General features: G+C 39.5%; 2 protein-coding genes across 5 annotated transcripts in view; one reads left to right on the top strand and one right to left on the bottom strand.

Annotated features, from left to right (window-relative positions):
- Positions 1-11,375: 11,375 nt before the first annotated feature.
- On the bottom strand, positions 11,376-14,526 carry LOC126872636 (uncharacterized). Its single transcript, XM_050632737.1, has 3 exons — positions 14,418-14,526; positions 13,715-13,887; positions 11,376-12,542 (listed from the first exon to the last, which is right to left on the bottom strand). The coding sequence occupies exons 1-3, from the start codon at positions 14,444-14,446 to the stop codon at positions 11,689-11,691; spliced, it is 1,056 nt and encodes a 351-aa protein (XP_050488694.1). The 5' UTR covers positions 14,447-14,526; the 3' UTR covers positions 11,376-11,688.
- A 5,094-nt stretch (positions 14,527-19,620) lies between these two features.
- The window catches only part of LOC126872425 (putative polypeptide N-acetylgalactosaminyltransferase 9), a 292,111-nt gene continuing 286,324 nt past the window's right edge, over positions 19,621-25,407 (top strand). For 3 of the 4 annotated variants that reach the window (XM_050632370.1, XM_050632369.1, XM_050632371.1), the window contains exon 1: positions 19,623-20,128. The gene's annotated coding sequence lies outside the window, so the exon portion shown is untranslated. Of the gene's footprint in view, positions 20,129-25,407 lie in introns of all 4 variants that reach the window. The other variant, XM_050632373.1, reaches the window with a different exon arrangement.

The raw sequence follows: 25,407 nt of genomic DNA, 5'->3' as shown, positions 1-25,407 counted from the left end.
ATTCTCATTGAGCTGTGAAAGCAATTCCTCGCAGGTAGAATGCACGCCGCAGTGGCGTAACTCTGAATTAAGGACAGACAGCGGTAATAAGGGCACCCGTATCGACCATTCGAGGATCACCTGGCCAGCAAGTGACTACTTGCAGCGTTTAAATTCTGCCGCATCGCTGCCACTGTTCTGTCGTCGCCCCTGATGCACCACTTTCGTTCCTCTCGCAGCGAAGATATCACGCGAAAAAGATCGGACAAGACAGCTAATTCTTTTGCGCTCCGGGTCGGTCTTTTGACGAATTTCTGGAACGTGTGCTTAATGGACTGTGCCCTTTTTCGTTTGCGATACTCTCTTCGCGTTGTATCCGGTTGAAGCGGTCACACGGAAAGATTCCACGAAATGGGTCATATATTTTTCCTCTGTTTTCCCTTTGTTGCAAGTATCAACCGTGCGATGAACGCTTTTTCTTTTTTCGTTAAGTTGAGGTCGAAAAGTGAATAAATGTTAGGAAATTTTACACAGAAGTTGAGGTTTTACATATACATTTTGAGAATATTACAATCGATATCAAGATAAATTCAAAGATCTTATTAAGAATTGTCTCGTTGAAAAAGTCAGGAGGTATACTACGTGATCTGAATTTATGATGCAACGATGCGTGATCTTTTCGCTATTTTCTAGGTGAAAAATTTACATATACTTGTCCTCCCTGGTCTCGAATTTCTTAGTTTCCTCTTCCGTTTTATTCTTGGTTCGGGTTTCAGCAAAATTCAGAAAATAATTTCGTGCGGTTCTCTGCACTTTCTTCCTTTCTACGATAGTAATTACTCTATTAGAAATTCACGAAAGTGGTTTCACGTAGGAACTACAGAATTGCGGAATAGTTTTCCATACTAAGGACATATGGAATTTCTCTGCATTGCACACCTGCATGCCGAATGCAGCGAATTTGGACCGTGACGTATTCAAAATTCAGGAAACCGGCCAAAAGATCTTCATTAGCGTTCTCCCGCCTGTACCTTCATTTACAATCTTCCAAGGACAGGTTCGATGACACGTTAAACGAATTTTTAACATTCGGTTTGGCTGATCTAAACTCGAATTAACCGAATTTCTCATCCAACTTCGATACTAGTCAACATTAATATCGAACAATATTAACTTAATATCATAAATTCATCTCTTCAGTCTTTGAAACTTCTATATTGTCTATTGTTGGAACGTTTGCAAGCAAATTAACGTCCATCTTCCCAATTCGATTCGCCTCCGATTCCAAATTGATACAGTGGTCGAAAAGATAAGTAAACTTCTTCCAGCAAAATTCTTCCGGTGAAAATAAAAAAATGAAATTTCTGTATATTTGACAAATTATTATAACGTTTCAAATTGATATAGGGGACGAATGGCAACTAAAAACAGGTAATAAGTACAATTCTTTGCTTCTTACAAAGTGAAAACAAAAAAGCGAGGAAACAGTTATCCATACGACCAGGTCTACTAGCTTTGACCGGTTACTAATATCGATTTCACACAATTGTAGCATACTACGCCCATGATACCTATCTTCGCAATACAATCTCCCTAATAAGCGTCCATGGTCATTCGTTGCGCTAAATGAACGAGGTTCGACGAAACACACACGCGACGGATGCCACAGCATTCACTTTCGTCGGGAAAGTAACGGGAGCAACGTTTACATAATTGATCGTGTATTTTAAACAGGAAATTAAGTGGCGAGTTCAAGACGTTGTGACGCTGCGACACGCACGAGTCCACCGTATGCACTGCATAATTATCGGTTTGTACTTGCAGCAATTGGTAAACCACCAGTGTTCACGTGGTTCTTCGAAATTTTCTTTTTTGTAGAAACGAATCACGTTATCTGCCGCCTGTTAGGCGAAACGAATCGTGCTTCGCGCAACAACGATTCTGTCTCTTCCGACTCGATTTTTATCTTTCTTTCTTATAGAAATTGATGCTAGTGATTCATTGATCGAGTATATGTAAAATTTCGATTTACTGTCACGCGTGTGGCTTACGTACCGGCTAGTCGGTTAAGCCGACTACCCGGCTACATTTTGTCGGCAAAAACAGCCGATCGATCGACTTCAAATTTTTAGTATTACTTTATAAGGTATAGAAATAAAAATACAATGTTCTTCCTTTATTGCTATTAGTATAATTTTACTATTTTTTAATACACAGTATTCTTACTTATAGGTAGATATTCACAAGTAACGTAATTATTACATAAAAAAACAAAAATATTAATTGTTATTTACTGAAATAAATGAAACAAGTACTTTGGTCATTATTTCTTAATTTTATCATAAGAAACAACTCTTTGAAACAAGCCGCGATAAGATGAATACAACAGATAATGTTAAGAAATCTTCTCTTCCTTCTCTTTTGTAGCGATATTTGAAAATAATCGACAGAAACGACTAATCGACCGACCGATCTGTTTCTTGGGAGCCGATTAATCGGTTAGTCGGATAGTGGGCTATCCGGCCAAACCTTAGTCGGTATATCTCTAGTTCAAACGAAACTTTTTACTATCACTGTCTTTAGAAACAACTTCCTGAAGCAAACTAGCCGTGGGCCAAAGAGCGTTTAACTTAAAAAGAAGTAAATGTATAAAAACATGGTAAACCACTTCTTGAAGTATGTCGGAACAAACGATAGTACAGCGAACAAATGATACAACGAACAATTTAGAGCGAAGATATCGTAGATCAGCGAAAACAAGTTCTTTCGAAAGACGTTTCATCGTTTCCAACAACGAGTTACGTACTCCCGATACGTTTGTTTATCGCTGTACGTATCGTACCAGTGTAGAAAGGGTTAATTTAGGTTAATCGCGACACGGAGTTGGGTGGGCAGAGGCGTACAAGGTGAAAAGGAAAGGCACGAAAAAAGAACCAGCTCCGGAGTAAATTCGCTTCGTTACGCACGAATAGTCGAGTAGTTCCATCGCGTTCTTTCCTGCATGCGGTATCTGCAGTTGTATCTATGGAGCACGGTAACCAGATATTGCGGAGAATTAATTACATACGGTCTCCCGACTGGTAAACTCTCGGTAATATAGACGACTTTAATTAGGAATCTCGTTCTCGATGGTTCTTTTCAAAGACGGTAAATCACGCGGCTCCTCGTATTACACGTAATAAGAAAATTTCACAATAACGCTCGGCTATCGTTTCTCGGCTATCGTCTGAATGGATCGTAAAGGGTTAGCCAGGCCCCTTAGGCGTATCTGTACACACGGCAATAATTCTTCCACTTTCTGCTCCGCTCGGTCTATCGCCGCGTTAAAGAAACTGCGGGCTAACGAATGCACTGCACCGATCAGAACCTCGGATTCTATATCGAATTTCAACCAGTATACGTATATATTCTACGTTGATTTAATGCAAGCGCGAATTTCAGTTATTCACTGTACTGGATGGCTAGTTTTACTATCACTCTGAAGGATACGGGTGCGAGAGATATCTTCTCGAAGGAAATAGAATTTTGCGGAGGTACGATACAGGATATTTCTGTAATTGGCGATATAATCGAAAAGGATTGATTCCATATGAAAATGCATAGAACGAAGTCTTTTCATACAAAGATCGAACGATTCGTTTTCGATGAAATCGTTCGATGATTTGTAGCTATTAGTACGATCTATTAAGTACGTATTATCTATGTTTTATTCATTCTAATATTCGTTAAAAGGTATCGTAGCTTTTTTCTCTGATGGCAAAACTCTCTTTGATGTTAGAGTTCGTTATATATTCGCTTTGTATTCGACGAATCCTCTCAAACATCCCTTATCAGCTACTGTAGAGAAAGCTGATGTTAATCCTGGCTAATAATGCGTAGCTTCGTCGCAATAGATATTTTAGTCTAAAGGTAGAGCTCCTATCGCGTATTATTAATACTAACACGATGGTCAAAGCACCGACAGTACAAATTTCTCGTACGATACTTCTTAATCGGATTAAAATGGAAAATTATTTATTCCCTTTGAATTGAACGTGAAACATTTCAATAAACAAGCAAGCCTATCCACAAAAGGTCGAAATAATTGTGTGTAAAATTTAATTTTAGCTTTTCGTTTTTAAAAATACATGCTAGCTAGCTACTATTAACGTTGATCCAGAGGAATTGGATTTTTTCCTTCCTAGCTTTTATTTTTGCTTATCTGTACTACTGTGTTAATAACGTTGTAGAGTAATAAAATAACGAACGTTGAAAATATATTGCTCGAATGCGCAATTTAAGAATGAAAAATATTATATACAAGGAGCTCAGTGGAGAAATATATGTTTTCCAAGAACGAAACATACAAGCTACGATAATATCCCTATTTATCTGGAGGATACTCTTCTGAATTTCCCAGCATTTATAGATACATGCGTATAGAAAGAAATTTCAATGTTTAAACGCAACTTTAGCTATAGTTCTGTTAAACGAGTTGCGTGTATCAATTTTCCTCTCCTCGTACGATATAGGCCACTTATAATTAAGCCACATCTATACTATCTTCGGTTAGCTGATTGAACATCGATTCTATTAACAACCCTCTCATCAAATATTTTATTTTATAAAGTTCCAACAACCGTTATACCGCATTCCATTACTCACAGTCACCGGTCAATTTCGTCAGCAATGAGTAAGCAGTTTATTGGGTCGTAAGTATATACGCGTCCCGAGTTTCTCACCTTACGATCAAACTGTAGCCTGGATCGCTTTATGGCTATCCACGTCCGCCGATGTATCATTTCTCCTTGGTGACAACCGGATGCAAATTCGTATCCAGAGCCATCGTCGAATATGTATTTCAATTTTCTTAGCGTGTGGTGAGCCCACTTGTATCGTTCGATTCCTGGTTTTTTATCGGGACAGAATGCTTCTCGGATATGAGTGGGTGGGTGTAGCCGGGGCGGTGGCTGAGATTTATGACTTTCACCTAGGACGAGGTCCTTCGGGATAGGGGTACGGCAAAACAAGAAACACGAGCGAGGGTAATAATAGTTTCTTGCAGTTCCATGGCGCTGAACACGGAGAAAGGGTAATCCCGATGTCACCATAAATTCCAATGATAATAATTACCACACCTCTTTACCCACCTCTTTCTCCGGCGACCCTTCCGAGTGCGCTTCCGACGCTACCACATTGCATAATTTTTGCCCGCGTGCAACAATGTGCTTCGAAACAGAGTGCAGCCATTTCATTGGAATCGTTGAACGAAAGAAAGTTTCTGCTGAATTCACAGACTAATTGTAAGTGAGAGGGAAGGAACAAAGAGTTGGAATATCGGGACACGAAATAATACCAGTGAGATTGGTAAAATGCGACCAGTTGATACAAAATCCGTTTTCTAAAGAATTTTTTTATTCGTAACAGCGTGAAAGCACAAAGGCAGTGATATAAAATGACCCAGTTCGATCTAAAAATGGACAACTTAAATACGATAGGTTTAAACGGGATCGAGAGGGATTATTACTATTTATGTTTTATTTTAAAAAACGTTCCGCGTATGACGAACAATCGAACGGAATTTTATTTAAAAATTGGCACACGAAGGGGCGCCCAGTTATTTTTTTCGCATACGACTAAATTCGGACGATTGTAACGAAAGTTCCGTACAAATAACGGTGATATTTACTCGCACATCTGTAGAAAACAAACGGAGAACTGCGCGTTTTACGTTCATCGACGAAAAGCCAATTTAAATCGATGCAAACTAATTCGAAAGAAAACTTTTGTCCTCCTCGTCGTCGTCGATCGATCGATGCTCTCGAAACGAAAACGAATAAAAAGAAGAGAGCGTCGAGTACCGGTGAGAATTCGTCGAGTTGTCGCGATTATTTTCGACTCGGGTTCGCCGACCAACCGGTAGGAATCGCCGCAAATCAATCCGTCCTAGTGGAAACGTAAATTACGTTTCGAAGGGACGAAACGTTCTAATTCGGTCAGGCCTCTCTGATCTGCACCGAGGTTCGTGGTACCGCTGGTAAATGGAGTTAGTTTCCGGAATACCTGGATGCTTCACGCACTAACGAGTTCCTGATGTTCCACGTGCCGCAATCTCGGACCGCAGCTTCGTTAGACGGTAAGAGATAAAGCGTTACAGCAGCCGACTGCAACGATCGTCTGGAAATTGTAGCTAAGTGCCACTTGAGAGTCCGTCAGAAATTACGCCGTCTTGATAATTCGCGACCAGACGTATCGACCATGTGTGTCGAATTCTTTAGGCAAACGAGGGAATCTACGTTCAGAAAGTTATACTACTTCACGCCTCTATAGAATCGTTTGAAACTAAATGGAAACAGCAAATTACGAAAATATAAAATTTTGATCTTTGTAAATACCCGGAAAATAGTGATGTTTCAACTGACGATCAAAGTCGATTAGAGAGCCACGTAATTTGCAAGAGAAATGTGGGTAGTCGGTTCAAGAAAGATTAACTAGACACGGGCGAAGAACAAAGATCAGTGTGCGTAGTAGAACAATGTTGCGTGGTAATGTATTTCAACACAGCGCGGTCTGCGATGTAACACGTAATTTTTACCGAATGAATATACAGTGAACGTCAGTTTAAAGTTGCGTCGCATTTCATGCACCAGCACAAAACACATCAATCCACTGAATTTTTCTGTATATGTAATAATACGTAATATCTCGTAGACAACGAAACATTCGCTCAGCCAGGTTAATTAATTAATTGATAAATTTGACCAATGATAAATTATTATTTATTTAACACGTCGAAAAAGTATTGAAAAGATCGACAGAGGTAACAGAAGAACATTCCACAGATTCTTTAGCCAAGATTGTTCGATGAACTCGATGAATAGAGCACGGTACGTATCATTGTTCGGTGAAGAACGCCTCGTACGTTTCTGAATGTGCTATTACCTCAGTACATGGAGATTATGGGCTATTGTCTTGGTCTAATAGCTCCATGTTGGCATAATTAATAATACATCACCCACGCCAGAGCGTGCTGGGTGGTGGCTGTCAGTAATATTCCACGGTGCATCGGTTGCCTCGGTATCCGGTAAGCTGCATTACCTGATTAAACTAAAGATCGGAGTACGAGTCCCGTAACAATTACGTTAGAGATGAATACGTCGCTCAACCGCCTTGCACCGGTGGTGCACGAATTTTCCTACAATACAGCACTATGCGCGCTTATTCCCCTAAAATAGAATTAGATCAGCGATATTTGTGAATTGCATAGCATTAAGAAGAGAGAAATCAAATTTTCTTCATTTTTCTGGAATCTTCTTGGAATCTACTTGGAAATATTCGTTCAATAACAATTTTAATCGATTGGCGATGTGTTTTAATCTTTTCAACTTGATGCTACGTATACCCGACGTTGTATCAATATCTTCTATAAATAACTATCAATGGAAAGTTAATTTTTTCTGACATCGATCAATTTTGATCGATGCATCGTATTTTTATCACTTCTATCACGAGGCTCGTAACCAAGCGTTCGCGTGCTGAGATAGAGAGCGATGAAAAATTTACAAGCTATTCGTACTATCCAGCTGGTTGGAATCCTCGCGAGTGGAACTCGCCAGTCGGCAAATAAATTTCGTGCCGAGTAGCAAAACGAAACACAAAGTTACCGAATACACACTAGCTTCACCGGGGGATAGTTCTGTCAGTGAAAGCATGTCGTGTTTGGGGGATCTACGAGTATACGTGTCTCTGTGTCCACAGCGAACCATCAGAAACTCGGTCAAGAAGCATCGAGGAAAACACTCGGTTACGCTCGCGTTGTGAAACGAGCGTGAGTAGGAGAGAAGTGGGTGCTTTAGACTCGTTTAGGTTCCTCGACGTTGCTCCCTTGCTCGTAATATCCCTTTGGATATCCACATCAAGTCGCAACGGCCGCGCTTTCGCACAAGTACTATCTCGTTTTTCGACCGTGATCGTCCGCTTCATTAAAATTAGAGTATCCTCTTCGATGAAACAATTTTTTGGAATTTTCGCGTCGGCCCAAACTCACCTTTTTACCGAACAAAAGACTCCCACCTGCGCTTTTATCGTGCAATCATAAAGCTTTTTCCGGATAAATGTACGTGCATTAATAGATACAGATGGTCAACTCCTCTACTCGTCGTGTAGCAATCTTTGTACTTGAAGAATAGATCCAGTAATAAACGTAGCGCTGAAAGCCGCTTCAAAAACTGACATCGACGATATATTATTCCAACAACATGGATTTAAAAAGAGGATAGGATGCAAATTAATTATTACGTTATTAAATCACAGGTAGATTTTAATCATTTGCTAATATACTCTGTAACCAATAAGGAAGCGTTATTACATTCGGGTTATCGAGGACATTATTTTCCAAACAGAGTATAGATAGAGTATCGTTCATGTGGCAATTGGACCGAGCAATTATCTCGTTCCATTCGTGTACCAGCAACAGCAAGGGTGTATGTGAGGTCGGGGTGTTAACGAACCGGACAATGAGTAGTCACGGTTCGTTAGATACTCAACAACCAAATAATTAGCAAGTTCATTCGGATTCCCATGTGCCTAGATTTCGTACATTGCGTCGTATCTTCAAATTTCATTTCACATAGTAAACTCGTTCAGGGTCAGACTGGGGCTTAAAGTTTTACCGGGAGATCACCGCCATGATCGGCCCTCCATTTTTAGTTCATTAAATTACATTCTACGTAGAGCGGTCCCAAATTTCTTCCGGTCCACCGGGAATTTTCCCAAACTCTCCGATTGCCAATTCACCCCTGATCTCATCTCGTTTCTCTGTCTTGTCGAGATTTTCATACAACAATTTTACGTAACGTAGTAGCTACATCCACCTTTCTTCGACTATGGTGATGAAAAAACTAAGAAAACAAATAAATAAGAGCATCAAGGATCGTGTAATCGGATAAATTGCACATTTGCGTGAAACTCTGAGATATAGGAAATTATTTACACTTGCTCCAGATAGATTCGAATTTTTCGATGTTAATCTTTTCCCCTCTCGTTATTTTAAATCATTAGCGAGGTTCCGGTTCTCTACGGGATTGCGGACGAACAATTAGATATGTGCTGTCGTATCTATCATTACTATTAATTAAAATCTCTTGTATTGTCGTTGAAATTAAAGTTGGTTAATCCGATTTCTCATGAAATTCCTCTAGAAAGTCTAATGAAAATCTGACTGACATTCGCGAAACGCTTGTTCTGCTCCGGATACCAGCATCCGAGAGCATTGGAAAATGTTGTTTATGAAACTATCTCCAGTCCTGTGGACATGTATTTCCAGAACTTCGGAAAATTTGAAAGCACGTCATGTCGCCAGTGCTCCGACAACGGATTACTTCCTCGTTCATTTTGCCATTATAACGTTTTAATCAAGCGGACGAACTTTAATTTTATTGAGAGTTATATTTTAGAATTACATTTATTTAATTTCGTTTCAGAATTATTCGAAATTTTATTATTGTTTAAACAATATCTCAAATATAATCGTAACAGGTTTCTTTTATGTAATCTTATTGTGAAATAAAATTCGCAGGAATGACAAGTGATAGACTGATGGGATATTTATATTAGAGTAGCAGTCCTTAATGTTTTGTTTACCACGGATACCCTTTAATAATTTCTTTTGTTTCAAAGAAACTAATTCAAACCTTATCACCAGACCACGCCCTATGCCTGTCTCTGTTCGCGTACCTCAACTTACATACGATTATGTTTTTCCAGTAATAATATTATCTATGTTAACGATCAATAATAGGAGAGTAATGAACAAACATAGATAAACAATGTTTATTCTGAATTTGCACATTGCGTGTACAACGTTCGAGATTACGTATGCAATCTTACAAACACAACGAAACCTTCGATTAAATGTCATGTGAATATCAATTAGAAATATATTTCGTATACAAGTATCGGTATCGTTCTAACGTAAACAAACAACGGATAGGGTCAAGCTACGAAGAAGCGTAAATACGCGGCACGTGCCACGTCTTGAGTAGCGACCCGAACGCACGGATTCGAACATCGAGTAAAGCCTCAAATATTTATACAGGGTATTCATGCTCTCACTAGTCAGTGGTTTTGTCGTAAACGATAAGTATGAGGAAAAATCGGGAGAGAAAAAAACTAACTCGCTCAAAGCGAACTACATAGTCGCGATAAAGATATTTTAACCTTAATTTCGTGGAATTTATGAGACGTAAAACGAAGAAAACATAAATACAAGAGTACAGCGTTGCATCTTTCCATATTTTTCACATCACATGGTATTCTTTGCATTCTGCATTGCAGAATGCGCATGAATTTTTACACTTACGAAAAAAATATTATCGTGAATATGTACTTCACTTTGAAGCATTCGTCTTTTTCCTTTTTCATTCTCACCTCATACTCGTCGTTTACGAGGAACACGCCGCTTAGTAATAGCGTGTGGACACACTGTATTTAAAACACCCACTAATTGCTCAGTAAGAAGCTTTAAATTTAGGGAGAAAAGATTTAATATAAATAAATAAATATATATATGTACTCCTATTAAATATTTCGTATTCGAATAGTTAAGTAATAACTTATGTGCGAGGAACCTCGCGTCTCTCTGTAGTTTCGCGTGAGTTATGCAGGAGGGACGATTTGGAGAATGTAGATTTGACGTGCATCGTACCATCCGAGGATATATGGAGAACATGACACGAACGTATGTTTCACGCGTGAGATTTTTGAGAGTGCGGAATGATTCAAGACAGAAAGGATAGTGTAGGAGTTGTGAAAAGATGTGAGAGTTAAGAGAAACAGTTTCTGAGAGGATCGAAAATCGATTCGAGCGAGAGTTATAGTATCTTTTAACTGGAGTTTTGTTTGTTTCTAAAGAAAAAAATTGTACTTTCGATTTGAAAAATAAAAAACGATAATTAATAAAAGACACAGAGGGTTAAAAAGTTACTACCATATTATCGTTATTTTATTATCAAATCCACATTTTATTATCTTAGTTTCGCATTTTCCGTAAAATAGTCGTTTGTTTTACGTTTCATATTTCTTATAAAATCTTTCTGAAATATTTTGATACTCGACATCGTCACCCTCCGTGTTTAATTTTTCCCATCGAATGCACGTCCTTAGGCAGGAAATTTTAGGTCACTGCGTGTACTGAATTCCTAAATTACACCGCAGAAATGAAACGCACCATGCAAATGAATCTGAATTACAAGCTCGACGATGAAACATTTTTCCGGGAGCGCGTTCAAAGGGGAGTTTCGAAGCTTCGTTTGCTCGCTAGGTATAAAGAGTTTAAAATGGGCGGTATTAAACAAAATGCTGACGCGTTGAGAAAGTGACGTACTCTCCTGGAGGCAAAATGTTCGAAGACGAGGGTGAACCAGGTGTGGGTTTATGCAAGACAAGCATTCCGCTGCATAATTTCAGTCTTAAAGTGCACTTTATTAAAATAACAACCACAAAGTTGCGACAGTCGGAGTAGGATCGATTCGAAAGACACACGTTCATCGCAAGAACACGCGTGTTATTCCTAATCGCAAATATAAAAATTTGTATTATTTCTTTCTTTTTTCGTTGTAAGTTATTATCGCTTATTAAATGTAACTATATCACACTTACTTGGGCATTAGCTCTATCTAATCATCTTTGGTATCAAAAAATAAATAATTCTTACTCCGAGGATTTTTGTATTCAAAGATTTCCAAATATTTTAAATTTATCAAAATCGATGGCTTCCAAAAAGTTTCGATGCGTTTGAGTCGTCATAGGCACCGCGATTCGACTGTCTAATTTTATATTTAACTTTTGCTCCATACTGAAGGCAAACTTTGATATATTCTCTTTGTTCATGTCGTCCGTGACGTGTTTACATTTCTTCGTCCGCCTTTGCCGCTTAATTTTGCCTGGAACAATCTCTTTCGCTAAATTCGTTTTGTTGTGGTCGGTATTATCGTTTTGATCCCACAAAGGAGTGTCGAATTCGTGCACGCTCGATCTGAATCGGTGCAAAATAAGCTTCTTCGTCGGCAACTCGAGCGAAAAGGAGGAAACAGACGAACCGGAAACTTTCGTTCGAACATTGTCCACGCCGTTCGTGCACTCCGTTTTTTCGATATTTTGCTGCGACGAGATAGCGATCTTCACAGTTTGCTTCTTGTCCTGCTCCTTTGGTTTCTCGTTTGCTTTCTCGTTTACGTTGTCTGGCTGTTTCGCAGAGGAGGACAATTGCTTCAAAAGAGATTTCAATCGATGATCGGTGAGAAAACTTATCAGAGGTATGTTCTCTATGTCGAACTCGTTGCAGCTCACTGAATACTCCAAGCTGACTTTCGTCTGCATCCGATCCTTCACGCAAATTCTGCTCGATCTCAATTGCCTGTCGCATGAGTTGTCAACTTGCTTCTTATGCCTCGGTGCAGAATCGATCGGTAGCAGTTCGTTGATGATTTTGTACTTGGTTCTCGAGATGACCGCGTAGGGCCTTTTCGAAGGATGAAATTGCTCGCAATGAACATAATAATCACCTTTGGTGAAGAAACTCTTACCTGCGTGAAGAAGAACGATTTTCTTTAGTTTCGAAAACGATCATGTTTCGGACGGCTAGAGTTGATAAGTTGATAGGATATACGAGAGTTCAATCATCTCGGCTCTCTTACGCAATAATTTACCGATTAATAATATCAATGATGATTAATGACTCGACGAATCGATTATTTATGAAGCTATGGCTGGTTTATTAGCTAACTTGTTGCTGTTACAGTTTCCAAGAGAATTTACTAATACTGATAGCTTTTAACTCGTGATTTGTCAAATTTCACTAGTTAACTAGTTAATTTCTAGTTAACAATACCGTGGATCGATAGAAACGAATGTTAAAACGTTTCCCGACAATGAGTGCTAAGGATTAACGCATAGAGGCGAAACAGATACGAAAACAGATTTTACATGTCACAAAGTAAAGTTTTAAAATCTAAAAATTAAACTAAAGAGTTTCATTTTGGGAGATAACTTGTTGGAGCACGTTGTGTGAGGTCGCAACGAATTGATCTACCGAAGTGAAATTATACGCAGAAATTGACACCAGAACACATTGATATTCTTATTGGAGAATGCCCCAGAAGCAGAAGTTAAAGGATGGCGGTTTTATCGGACGAACAACCAAGAATGCGTCATAACACTATCTCCGACGCGGAGGATCGTTCGGTTTATTTAGAGCGTTGCGTATAATCGAGTCGATCTCGGAAATATTAGACGGAGCCCGCGTATTTATCAAACGATCTGTTCTGTCGATCTTCTAGCGTGCTTATTGTGTATCTTCTCCTTGATACTTTTGCTATTTTGTCTAATAACAATGTATGCAAACCAAAGTATTAAATAAACAAAACGCTCTTATAGAAGAATACAGTGACATCACCGATGTTGATATCCGACGATACGTATAGCAGAAATTTTTTTAACGATTAGCAGATAATAAATAAACTAAAGAAACGCTTAATCATCTTTTAAGAAGCTAGCGGCTGTTTTCTATTTATACGTATTAACCATGAAATCTCTCATGAACTTAGGTCACGTAAATAAATACAAAAGACGACGAGTATAGACGTCAAACGCACTGAAACAAAGGTTTTGTTCAACACGTACACTCGCCGAACCAGAGTTTTTGTTTGAGACTAGTTTTTGTTAGATTAGAAAATTTTTTTGGAGAGTGTATAGTTACCGCAACAAATGTTTAACTTTTCCCTTGAATGGATCCTTTCTTTGTGACGTTGCATGTTATAGTATCGACTACTTTCGTATTTGCAACAGTTGCAAGTATATATCGTCCGCTGTTTTTCCTTTTTTCGTGTTTTTCGTTCTCTTAATGCAGGAGCTTTGTCCCCGTTCTGGTAACTACAATCGTATATTAGTTATCACGTGTAATATTTCCAGATAGAAAGTGCGAGAACTTCACAGTAATATAATTTCGTGATACGGAAATTATGTAAAGCGGGAAAGATCAATAATCGGAATATTAACCGAATTTGTGAATTCGGGTAAAATCAAGAACACGTAGGATTATCTTTATTTTCGAATAAACTGCCGTAAATTATGCGAACACGTGTGCCAATATCTCTTACAAATTGTGGAAACTTTCCTTTTCATTAAAATTCATCGACTCCGTTATCTTAGATCACGTGACGTAAAATATATGTACAATCGAAATACGTAACCGATTGTTCACCGATCGTAACATTCGCAGTAACAAAGACCAAATGTAGCAAAAGGTAGTCTGCAAGCAGATTTCTATTAATCGGCTCGATAACGCGAACTCTATTCGAATAAGCAGACGGTAGTTTCGATCAAATCCGCGAAATGATCAAATTAATTAACATAATTAATTAATTAACATAAAATAAAAAGAGGATGGTAACAATTCTTACACGTTGTCGATCTCTTCGTATATTTTCATTGTGAAAACTTGAAAAAGACGTAGAGAAGTCACGAATATGTGTTATACTACTGCCACTCGAAATCCGAACGATGCTCTTCGCGAACGTGCCAATGACGAACTGAAGCGGTGCTAAGAAAGTTCAAAGGGAAGGATCGTTTGACAGTATCGATGCCGAACTCACGGTCAAAAGGCGGTATCTCTCTCCTCTCTTCCCCTCTGTTCCTCGTGGTTTGTTTCGTCTTGGACCAATCTAAAATTATCGACAGTTTTTTGTTACCAAGCTAACTGAAATAGTAGCAAAAACAGTTTGGACCGTTGTTGATCTTTTTACGGTAATCCTTGTGAATCTTTGCGATGACTTTTTTAATCCACGAGAAATTCTTTAAATACATATCTTTTACGATTTACACGGAAAATATTAATAATTTATATTAATCGGCGGAAGTTTTGAAATAATTTTGGTCGCAAGACTTTTTCATTCATTGGAACAGATAGAAACGCGAGATACGCGAACGATAGAAATTTGCTTACGGAAGAAACGCAGCAGGAAATTTCTATTTGCATTTCGATAACACTGAATTTTCGATGTATCGGTAATGTACATTCCCGAAACACTTTCAGTGTCGTTCGGTCAGGAGACGCTATGCATTTTAAGTGGTAGCTATCGGTTAAGAAGCTGCACAGAACGAATTTCGATAGGACAGCGCGACGCTCGAATAATAATCAACGTTAATTGTAGACGTGCGTAATGGTCTCCAGTTTCTATAACGTGCTTACGAATAGTTTGTCTGCTTTTTAGGAATCGCAAATGAATTCAATTTGCTTTTACTATCCTTTAAGGCATAGTTCTCGTGAACAATTGAAAATTTAGAAACTATTCCGTGTACGTACGAGTTTAAGCTCAGATGTTTGGAGAATATTTTACTTCTTTGATATTATCTTACGATAAAATTGCTAATCTCATTCCTAAAAAATTGTTCAAATAAAAATTGCTGCCGTAATTTAATTTTCTGCTCTGCTTTTAGCCAAAATTCAAAATATGGAAATTTTATGACTAGCTTTTTAATATTTTGCATGCGAACATTTTTGTGATACGACCGACCGGTAACTCCGGTAAATACGCTTTTAACGAAACATTCTAAAATTAAAAAGATTGTCGATGTTTGAAAAATTTAGTCATATATATGTAGTAGGGTTTTTTCCATATCCATTTTTTATCTGTAGGGATAATACAAAAAACAATTTTTATATTAACAACGTCGATATAGCAACTGCAGTGAAACGTAGAAAGTTGAAACATCCCAGTTTTGGAAAGACGGATAAAGAGAATTTAACGCATCGTTTAACGCAGGTTGAAAAATCGATATGTGCACGAGTAGATGGGTAAACATTCTCGAAAGTGTGAATAAACTTGTAGTACGTGAAATCAGCTCGGACAACGATGCAAATTTTCGCGATTAGAGTGCAACGAGACAGCGACCCATAAAGTAACAAGTCGAACAAGACAGAGATCCAGGGTTAGGAGTAAGCAGTACCTGGACAACTATATCACAGGTTGTACATCGCAGGTTGCAGCTAAGCCACTCGTAAAAAGTAAACCGCTCGATCTTGAGAGAAATAGTTCTGGCCAAGAGAATCCTGCAACCGGCCACTGAACCCACGACCTCGGGAGTCAAATACTTCACGAAGATGCAATACAAGTCGCGAAGATGTATCCTCCTCGTAAAAACTAGACCCCGTAGCAGCCTTTCTAGGTACAACGTGGACTTGCGTAGCCGTACGGAATCGCAGATCTTTTTCCAAGTTTAAATCACGACCGTGGATCTTATACATTATCTTTAGATATAATTTTTACATTATTTTCAAATTATTGAAGATTCGTTTCAATATCGTTCGATCAATTAAAAACTGATCTAGGTTGGCAGGATTTATTTCCCCCGTCTCGTTTTATTTCTGTTCATTTAGGTTTTGTAAATATTCTACGACACTTTTCTCGATTATTTCGGGTTGAGTTTGAGTTATTTCTTAAGTTGTGTTATTTCTTAAAGATAAACTTGCGAACAAAGCATTTATCCATGTCAATTGTTTCTTTTTGTTAATTTTTATTGTTGCAATAATCGTGCGAGATAGATTGGAAAACGAGGACAGTAAGCCACCAGTGATTCAGATACAAGCAATTCGAAGAATCTTCTTCTGGTTTTGCAATAGCGGCAACTTTTTCCCCGAGCCGTCGATGTAACGTAATTATTCCGTAGACCTTTCCTAACGTTTATCAAGTGGCCAGCGAGAAACGTCTGATTTCCCAGGTGTGCTTAGAGTACCTGGGAGCATGCAGCTATGTATCTATAGCTTGCAGAATTTACCTGGTTCGAAAGACGGTCGATATCACTGTTGCGTAGTTATTTATTCCTCGTTTTACGCTTCTTTGCTAGTATAATTCCATTGGATTTTTACAGACCTGTTAGAATCCAGAACGTGATAGTTTATCCATACTTTTTATATAGCTTATGTACCTTTTCCGTTTTATTAGAATAAAAAATGCAGAACTGGAAGCGGCTCTATTTTTCTTTTCTATCACTATAGCGAGAGGAGTATAGCTTGGTAGTAAAGTTTGGTAGTTTCAGGACAAATTTCCCCTTCGTACAAATAATAAATAAAAGATTGTAGATGATAAATTATGTAAAAATTGCAAAAGTGCTCAAAAAGTATGAAGATGTTAGAAGAGATATGCAGTTTTTGATAGAAGAATATTAAACGATGAAGTTGTTGTCTGTAATAGAACGTAATGGTACCTTCTCGGCCATATTTTAGAATTAAAATCACCTCATATCTCCTAGGAATATACCTAACCATGCCTGCAGCACTTCGAGAGTTGTTTCGGACCCTTGGGATTGCCCTACAAAATCTTTTACTGCTTTTCGAAAGATCCTGCATATGGAATCGTTACATAACTTATTAATTGCATCATACGGTCCTTAAAGATTTAGTCCGTAGAATTATACAACTCACGAATCGGTTGAAAATTTTATCGTAGACCCTTCAGAGAGTCGCAGACTCTCCCCACCGACGAAGAGAAATCGGACGAATCTTATCTCAAATACCGAGTTCAATATTTCTCTTTTAAGAAATTGAACCTTTTTATGGCTCGTTCTCTTCTTTTCACAAATAGAAAATGACAAATGTGCGATTGCTTAACAAACGATGGGATTCATCGTTGCCGTTGCGATAACCGAGTTAATATTCACACCATCGTCATTTTTCTTCGGGTAAACCCGAAAATTGCGGTAATGCGTCTCAGTCGCGATTGAGCAAAGAATTCTGAAAAAAAAGAGAAATGAAAAGGAGGAAAAGAATGGGAATACTTTCCAAGATTATTTCATCGAGGCCCGCGGAGTTGGACGAAGGAATATTCATTCGCGTACGCAGGTCGTTCCTGTTCGCTTTCCTTAGGTTATAAGGGCCCCAGTGCAAGAGTTGACGGAAGCGGGAAAGGTACCTACCACGGGAAGGATAGGAAAGAATTATTATGCGAAAAGTTCGTGCTCCTCGTTTCTTCCCTGATGGACGATTAAAACTTCCAGCGTCGAATTTACAAATTCCTTCGGGGGTTTCGCGCTGGCGGAGGCATTAGTTCACCTCGCCTGGCAAACTTAACCGAGCCCTACCATTACCGACCTCGAATTAGAATTTAAATCTGCGGAACGGCTCGCTCGTAATGGCTCGATTTCTTTCGTCACGGTTACGCGGCTGGCTAACCGCCCCGGGACACTCGACAGCCCATCTTCTTCTTTTTCTTCGTTTCCTTTTTCACCTTTTTCCATCGTTGCGTGGTACCAACGTGCAACTATCGGGAAATCGCAAGATTAACCGTTTCGCGCCCGTGTACTAGGCGAGATTATATTTTGCGACGTAACATCGTGAGGTATGGGCAACACATCTCGCGTGTTTTCACATTAATCCCTTTACTATCAAACCTTTTACTATATGCGGTATCTCAAATATGGAGTAATCGTGTGAAATAAAATTTTATTGTAAATAACATCGTACGATTCGATACGTACGTACGATACGATTCATTCGATGAGAATCGCGTTAATCTCGCTCTGTGGAGTAGGGAGCGTTAATAAAATTTCGAAAGCTCTTCCGGGGGCGAACGCCACGTATGAACGTGTACATATTTAAGCGGCTTACAGTTGAACCGGTTTTCGCGACGGTAATTGGTTTATCGGGAAGATTAATAGCAGCCATGGCAGCGCGGAAGAGCTTCTGGTCGAAGAAACAAGGTCAGGCATTACGTAATCCTACTCATTTCGCATGCACGCTGGAGGGGAGCAAACTGTCAGCGAGATTTTGACGATTAAATCTGATCTACTAGACCCGAGATTGGAGACACACGCAGAGGGATTGAGATATTTGCTTTTAGATATCACGTGGCATTGAAGTGTGACATTGATTTTATAAGTTTATGAGTTGTAGATTAAAATGTTTTTGCCTTTGCAAATACATACTTAATCGATACTAAAAAAATAGATTTCACGGAAAATTTTTCAAAATACATACAAGGTCGCTACGAAGAATATTTGCACAGACTCTCATTCTCTAATATAGCCTCGCTTTATCAGGTTCTATATGTTTCGTTTTCATGTTATCAAATTTTTGTAAGTAGAATTTTATATCAACAAATTCAGTCATGGTAAATATTTACAGACTTTGAGATAGGGTGTCTTTTGTCATAAGCTAAATATTTGGGATACCTTTTTTTTAGTAAAGAGGTTGCCAATTACTGTTCTGTAGCCACCATATTTATCAAAACACATAACAAATCTATTTCAAGCCTCCATCCCTTTCAAACCTCATCGATTCTCACTGAAAACTTTCAAAAGCTCTCTAACCACAACCTCTCTAACCACACTGTTTCTTCAAACACATCTTGAATATCATCGTTTCTGTTTCCTGACCGTCCATACCTTTTCCAATTTTTATCATCTTCCAAACATAACAACCTGTATCGAAACCAGATGGTAAGCAATAAAGTGCAAAGTTTAAATCGCGTACGAATTCATTCGGCGCGCCAATAATCGGCGGGCGTTTGCGCGCTGCATTGCTCGGCGACGCTCGTGAGGGTTCGTAAGTGGTCGGTGGCGTCGCGACGTCGAGTGGGGATACGCCGGTCGAAGTAGAGAGATAGCGTAGTTGCGGCCCGATGGAAGAGCCGCGCGGAGGGACGAGAGAGGGTGCGGAGTCCGCGTGTCGTTGACAGCAGCGGCGGCTAGGAGGCCTCGGTGAGGCCAGTGAAGCGTCGCTCGACAGTCGAAGCCGGTCTCTCGGCGTGCGAGTATCGAGAGTATCGCGAGGTTCCGCCGTACGTTCGTTTTTGCCTCGCGACGCGAACTTGTCACCTGTCAAGTCACGCTTGCCGCACAAACATAACATAACATAACATAACATATCGGAATTTCAAGTCAGTCGAGAGTCTCGACATCGCGTTTCTTCCCTCGAATTTTGCCGCGTGTGTCGCGCTGACGAACCATCGAGTTCTCGAGATCCCCCCTCGTTGTGCGTTGATTCGTGTCGTGCCCGTTCGGCAACTGCGTTTCCGCTCGCGTGTGTCCAGTGTGCAGAAGTGTGTGGATGCGACGGCGGAAGCGTAGCCGTCGAGATTGCCGCGAGGACGTTCCCCCCTGGCCGGTTAACTCCTAGGTAAGTCGATTATTCTCGTTATTGTCGCGTGTTGCGACGTTTCTCGTTACCAGCTCGCGTGTTGAAAACGTGTTTCGCTTTAAATTCCCGCCTTGAAAAGTGTCATGAACTCTTCGCCTACGTGCATTGTACATGCGTGCGTATATGCGACGTACTGTTTATACGCGTACATGTGTAAGTACATGCCGATGTGTAATCGTAACGGAGCTTGTTTATTCATTCGCGAGTAGTGGACGTACAAAAGTTCGATCAAGTATTTGTTTACGTAGCGGGAAGGTGGTCGAAAAAAGAGGACGCGATTGAAAAAGAAAATAGAAACACGCTGGTGGCGTATCGGAGAGACGCGCAACACGGTATCCTTCAACCAAGGTTATGGTTTAATCGACTGAATTGAAGTTTCCTCCGAAACCGGACGAGCAACACGGTTCTCGGTTTCGTTCGATTAAAATCCACCCGCTTCGGCAGTCCGCGAACGAACTACCCTGTTGTTCGTAGTACCGAATAACCCAGTTACCACTCGGATAAGAAGGCACACGCTACGCGTGACCTACATCTACATAAGCGAACGTGCACTTAGGGTTTGACGCGCGCCTGTCCGCATTATGCATCGGCATTCTTTTGAATTCACCGTTGAAATATCGGTGGGAAGTAGTTTGGCGAAAAATCGATTTATAGTGGCTTTCGCTTTGATCCCTGACCCGGCAAGAGCGCGTGGCGTCATTGGCGTTGTTCGTGATTATTAAGTGGATAACGGCTGTAGAAATTCCAATTGGTCGCGAAACGCCAACGAAAACATTGCCCTGGCTATCTGGAAATAAAGGATGGTGGGGTATCGTCCGAACAGCCGGTGATTACACGGCCTCTCGTTTCCGGTAACGAGCATTCGGAGTCGTGGCCACTCCTCGCACTCCGCTATTGATATCCGCGTAGAGAGATTCGCTTAGCATTTTAAATACATTCGATCGATCCTTCTCGTTTCGCAAAATTTCCACGAGCTCTCGCGTTCCAAACGTTTCGAGATTTCTGACTTGCTAATACGCGATTCGGATAAGGGGGGGGGGGGTTAAAAACGACTACGTTTCTCCCGAGGTAATCGCGATTACGTAGCCGCTCTATGACGCGTCCACCATCGGCTGTCTATCGACTCCTCCTCGTCTATCGATATAACGCTATTCCAGCGCGTCCGCCCGTGTTATTTGCGCGACGATTTGAATTCATTTCGCGTCAAGTCGCAAACGTGATCGGAAAACGTACGAGACGCGTGTGCTCCCTTCGTGTCTGCGAATTGTCGAACCCGTGTTTGCGCGGCTGTTTCTTTCTCTTCCGAGATGTTCCCCGTTGCTCCGTTTTATAGCTCGTAACCATGATATCAAATGATTTTTGGTATTTACGACGGAATTCTGCGGTTACCTTTAACCTTCGAATTACCGATGATCGTTTTACCGATTCCGTCCTTCGCCGATAATCGTTATATTTCTTTATTTTTCTATGCACGGAAATAAACATTTGCATAAAGCTACACGATCAACGATGACGTATGACGATCGGCATAATAATTGTCGTACAAAGGCTATGTCGGTGAAGCGGTTGTTGGTAAATAAACATTGTCGACGAACTTGGTGTCGGTGAAAACATTCGAAGGTAATCCAGAACGACCATTTCATTCGCAATCGATAGAAAAAATCCTGCTTTTGATTTGGAGCTAATCAGTGTGCTTTTTAATCATTTTTTCATAAATGGTAATCACAGAAATCACCCATCAAATATCATTTCAAGCTGGGATCAGCTGTAAGAAATTTGGGAATTTTATTGCGATAGAAATACAAGAATCAGCGGAAAATATTTGAATCTACGAGGTATCGATATTTTAAATACGTATTACGTTACATTAAAATTTCTCGATTATTTCACGTTTAGCATCTCTTTAATTAACGTGCAGTCTTTTCGTAACACGAATATTACGTTAATCCTATATACCAAATTATGCACGTAAGCTTCATTATATTTTACTATCATCGTATTACGATCAACCATGCATAATGTGTTTCTGGCTGAAAAAGTAAAAGCAGAGAGGAAGAGTCGGGGCCATCGGGGGCATCGTGGATAAAGAAATGCTCGAATAATGGAATGTTTGGATAACAGAATGCTGCTACCGGCAAGTATAGCCCGAATAATATGAGTTGCCGTAATGAAGGTTCCCCCGTATAAAACTTTAGGTACGTTCGATTCAATGATTAAACGCTAATCCACTAAAAGATAGTAACTCGTGCCAGAAGGCACAAGCGTGGTATTACGTTTCCTAGTACTTGGCTGCTCCATTTCAACGGAAAATTATGAACGAATGTCCTACTACGTAACTTACCGATCGTAGTTGCGATTACGTGCACGTGAAATTCGTATCGGTGCGTATACGTGTATACGACCTTCATGCACGTATACATATTGTTATCGATATTATAGTTTGCTCGATTCATGTATCCTACAATTAGAGAACATCGCCTGTTAATCGGTCATACTTCTCGTGTCACAGCAGGCAACTAGATTGTAATTATATGTGTGACATGGTAATTACATGTGTTCTACACTTTCTTTCTTTCTTACATTTATTCCGCGTGTTTTATAGCGCGAGTCTTCGTATAATGTACGTACTTCATACATAAAATTGCAGGTTCTAGTTGAAGAAAGGAATGATGAAAGGATATTAATTATATTAAAATTTTCTTTCATCAACACGATGTTAAGAAACAATTTCGGGCTGTAAATTGACCGAAAAGAATTGCAAATTGGCCTTAATATGGCAGAGTAAACGTTTGATAAATCGCAGGATTTATCAGTTCACACGCGACTTTCATTAAACGAAGATTTCGACTTTAAAGTATGGATACGCGCGTCTAATCTAAACTTGTATCGTATATCATAGGGAAATGCTTACTTTGTGACCTTGTACTTTGTTTATCGTCTGGTACCTATTAATCGTTATCATGGCGCATAGACTAGCGCAACTGTGGTGACTTATCTGCGAAAAAACACGTAATTGGACGATATGAGACATAACGTGGCGATAAGATTGATTCGTTAGTGCGTTCTATATTTTATTAAAGTCGTAACGAGGCGAAAGTCGCAGATTGCTTCCACTCCATTTAGACGATTATTAATTCATAGTTTGTGATTGATGGTCCTCGTTGTTTACCACGAGATACACAAGAAATAACAAGCGTAACTTGGATAATTACTACGTACACCGTATAGTTGTGTTGCGCACACGATACAGTGTACATACGAAATTCGCGCAACGTTTCACTTTCAATTTCAAGCGTATCAGACAAAAATTATTGTCGCGAGTGTTAATTCTTTGTTGTGATTATTTTTTATTGTTGTGTAAATAATTTTTTTCTCTTATCTCCGGTCGATGTAGTTATCGTCTCGTCTTTTTTCATACCGATAAAGGCAAAGTAATATTTATTTCCCGCTAGCATTCGTCATTTTTAATTGCAAAATCTGAAATCGACGCATGTACTCGTAAACGCGGGTCGACGTTTTTCAGGCTTGTGATTTTAGCAACAAGTGTTTCGCCAATGTAAAATCTGTGGTCTTTGATCAGTAAATCATCCACAATCATGTATTGTGTGTTCAGTTTCGAAAGCTGATACGAAATGGATCGGCGTACATATTTTCGGGCTGAAACAGATCGGTTACAGAAAGTGTATTCGGATTAATATGTTGGAGTCGTAAATAAATGTTCGAAACGCAGCGGTTTGCACGCGGATAATATAAAACTATATTTTTTGCAGTAACAGCATTCGTGTCAGATACAAGCGATAAAGAGAAATAAAAATTGATAATATCATGGGTTATGCTGATCGTTTGCTTAAAAATTAGTTAACCTATATATATATACACATTGATTAGCAGTTATCGATCTTAAATTTTCTAAATTACTACAGAAGTGAAAATATCTGGGGTTTGGTGAATTCCTCTTTTACCAGTGACAGGTTAATTCGTATGTTCCGCATTCCTCGTTGTATCAAACCGTGAAAGGGTTATAACGTTAGTCAGGGAATATTAGTTTACTCTTAGGGTGTTATCGAACCAAAAAATGAAACGTCAAGATTTTCTAGAGCGATCACGAACTCTAAGCACGTGCACGGAGATCTCCTTTCCAATACTTTGATCTTGCAACGTGTTCATGACCTAGGAACGTCGAAGCACACACGGAATACCTGTATACCGCAATATCAGAGGGGCAAGAAAGAACAGATACTCGTTGACCGCAGTCGTTTGGAATGCTGCCGGCGTTCCCGGCGCATTAATGGCGAGCAGACGTAACGTGCGTTATTGCGGCACTTATTTCTTATCCGGCTGAGCGTATTTAGACGGCAATAAATCTGCCTACCGGGTTTATCGGTTGCTTCCAGCCAGTCACTGTGTCGTGCAATATCGAAAATCAAGCTTCCCGTCGGCATACAAAATCTTCCCTTTTTAGCTGAAACTTTTTCAGAGTGGCCGATAGGACGGGCACTGTGCGAAATCATACGTCCGTTTCACCATGTTTTGCATGGTAGAGACGAGAATTTTAAATTCAAATCGCAAAGGGTCCTGCATGCGAATCTCTCGAACGTGATTTTTCGTTGTTTCTATATTGTAAAGGATGCTTTTTTATTTACAAATCGAGAGATAAAGCAGCGAAAATTGTTCGATAGCGGCGTGATCAAGTGCATTGTAAATAGGTTGAAATTTTACCCAAAAATTTCGAATATCTTGTAAAAGCATTTGGAAAAAATATAATTTTAAATAGATTTAAATCTATACGAGGCAGGTTATAATCCTTTGTATAATATATATATCTATATTCTTTGTATAACAACAAAATATATGAAATATCCAATGTAGAGTGTGTACACGCTTTTTATGAATTCGTATAAATATCTGTTTGGCGGATGAGCGTGTTACGAGTAAGTTATGAGTAATATCTAATCCGATCCGGTGTATTAAAAGTTTTTATGTCGGGATATATTAAACACATAGCGTAAACACATCGATCTCTCCCTTATCGTTCGAACTAGTCCGTATTTTTATTTTAATTCGTCCTTTTGAGACAGTGGGACGAGTTTTTATCAATACGCGGATTGTTTTAATTGACGGTGCGTACGTATATTTTCGATAAATATACAATTTAAATTCGGCGATGATTTTATCGAACAGCGCCGAGTGGTATGATCCGCACCAACGATAGCGATTCCTCCTGGTTCGGCGAAATATTTTTTCACCGCGTTGCATGT

This window comes from Bombus huntii, chromosome 13 (genome assembly GCF_024542735.1).
Source record: "Bombus huntii isolate Logan2020A chromosome 13, iyBomHunt1.1, whole genome shotgun sequence".
NCBI classification, from domain to species: Eukaryota; Metazoa; Arthropoda; class Insecta; order Hymenoptera; family Apidae; genus Bombus; species Bombus huntii.
This window is presented reverse-complemented; position numbering and strand designations above follow the sequence as displayed.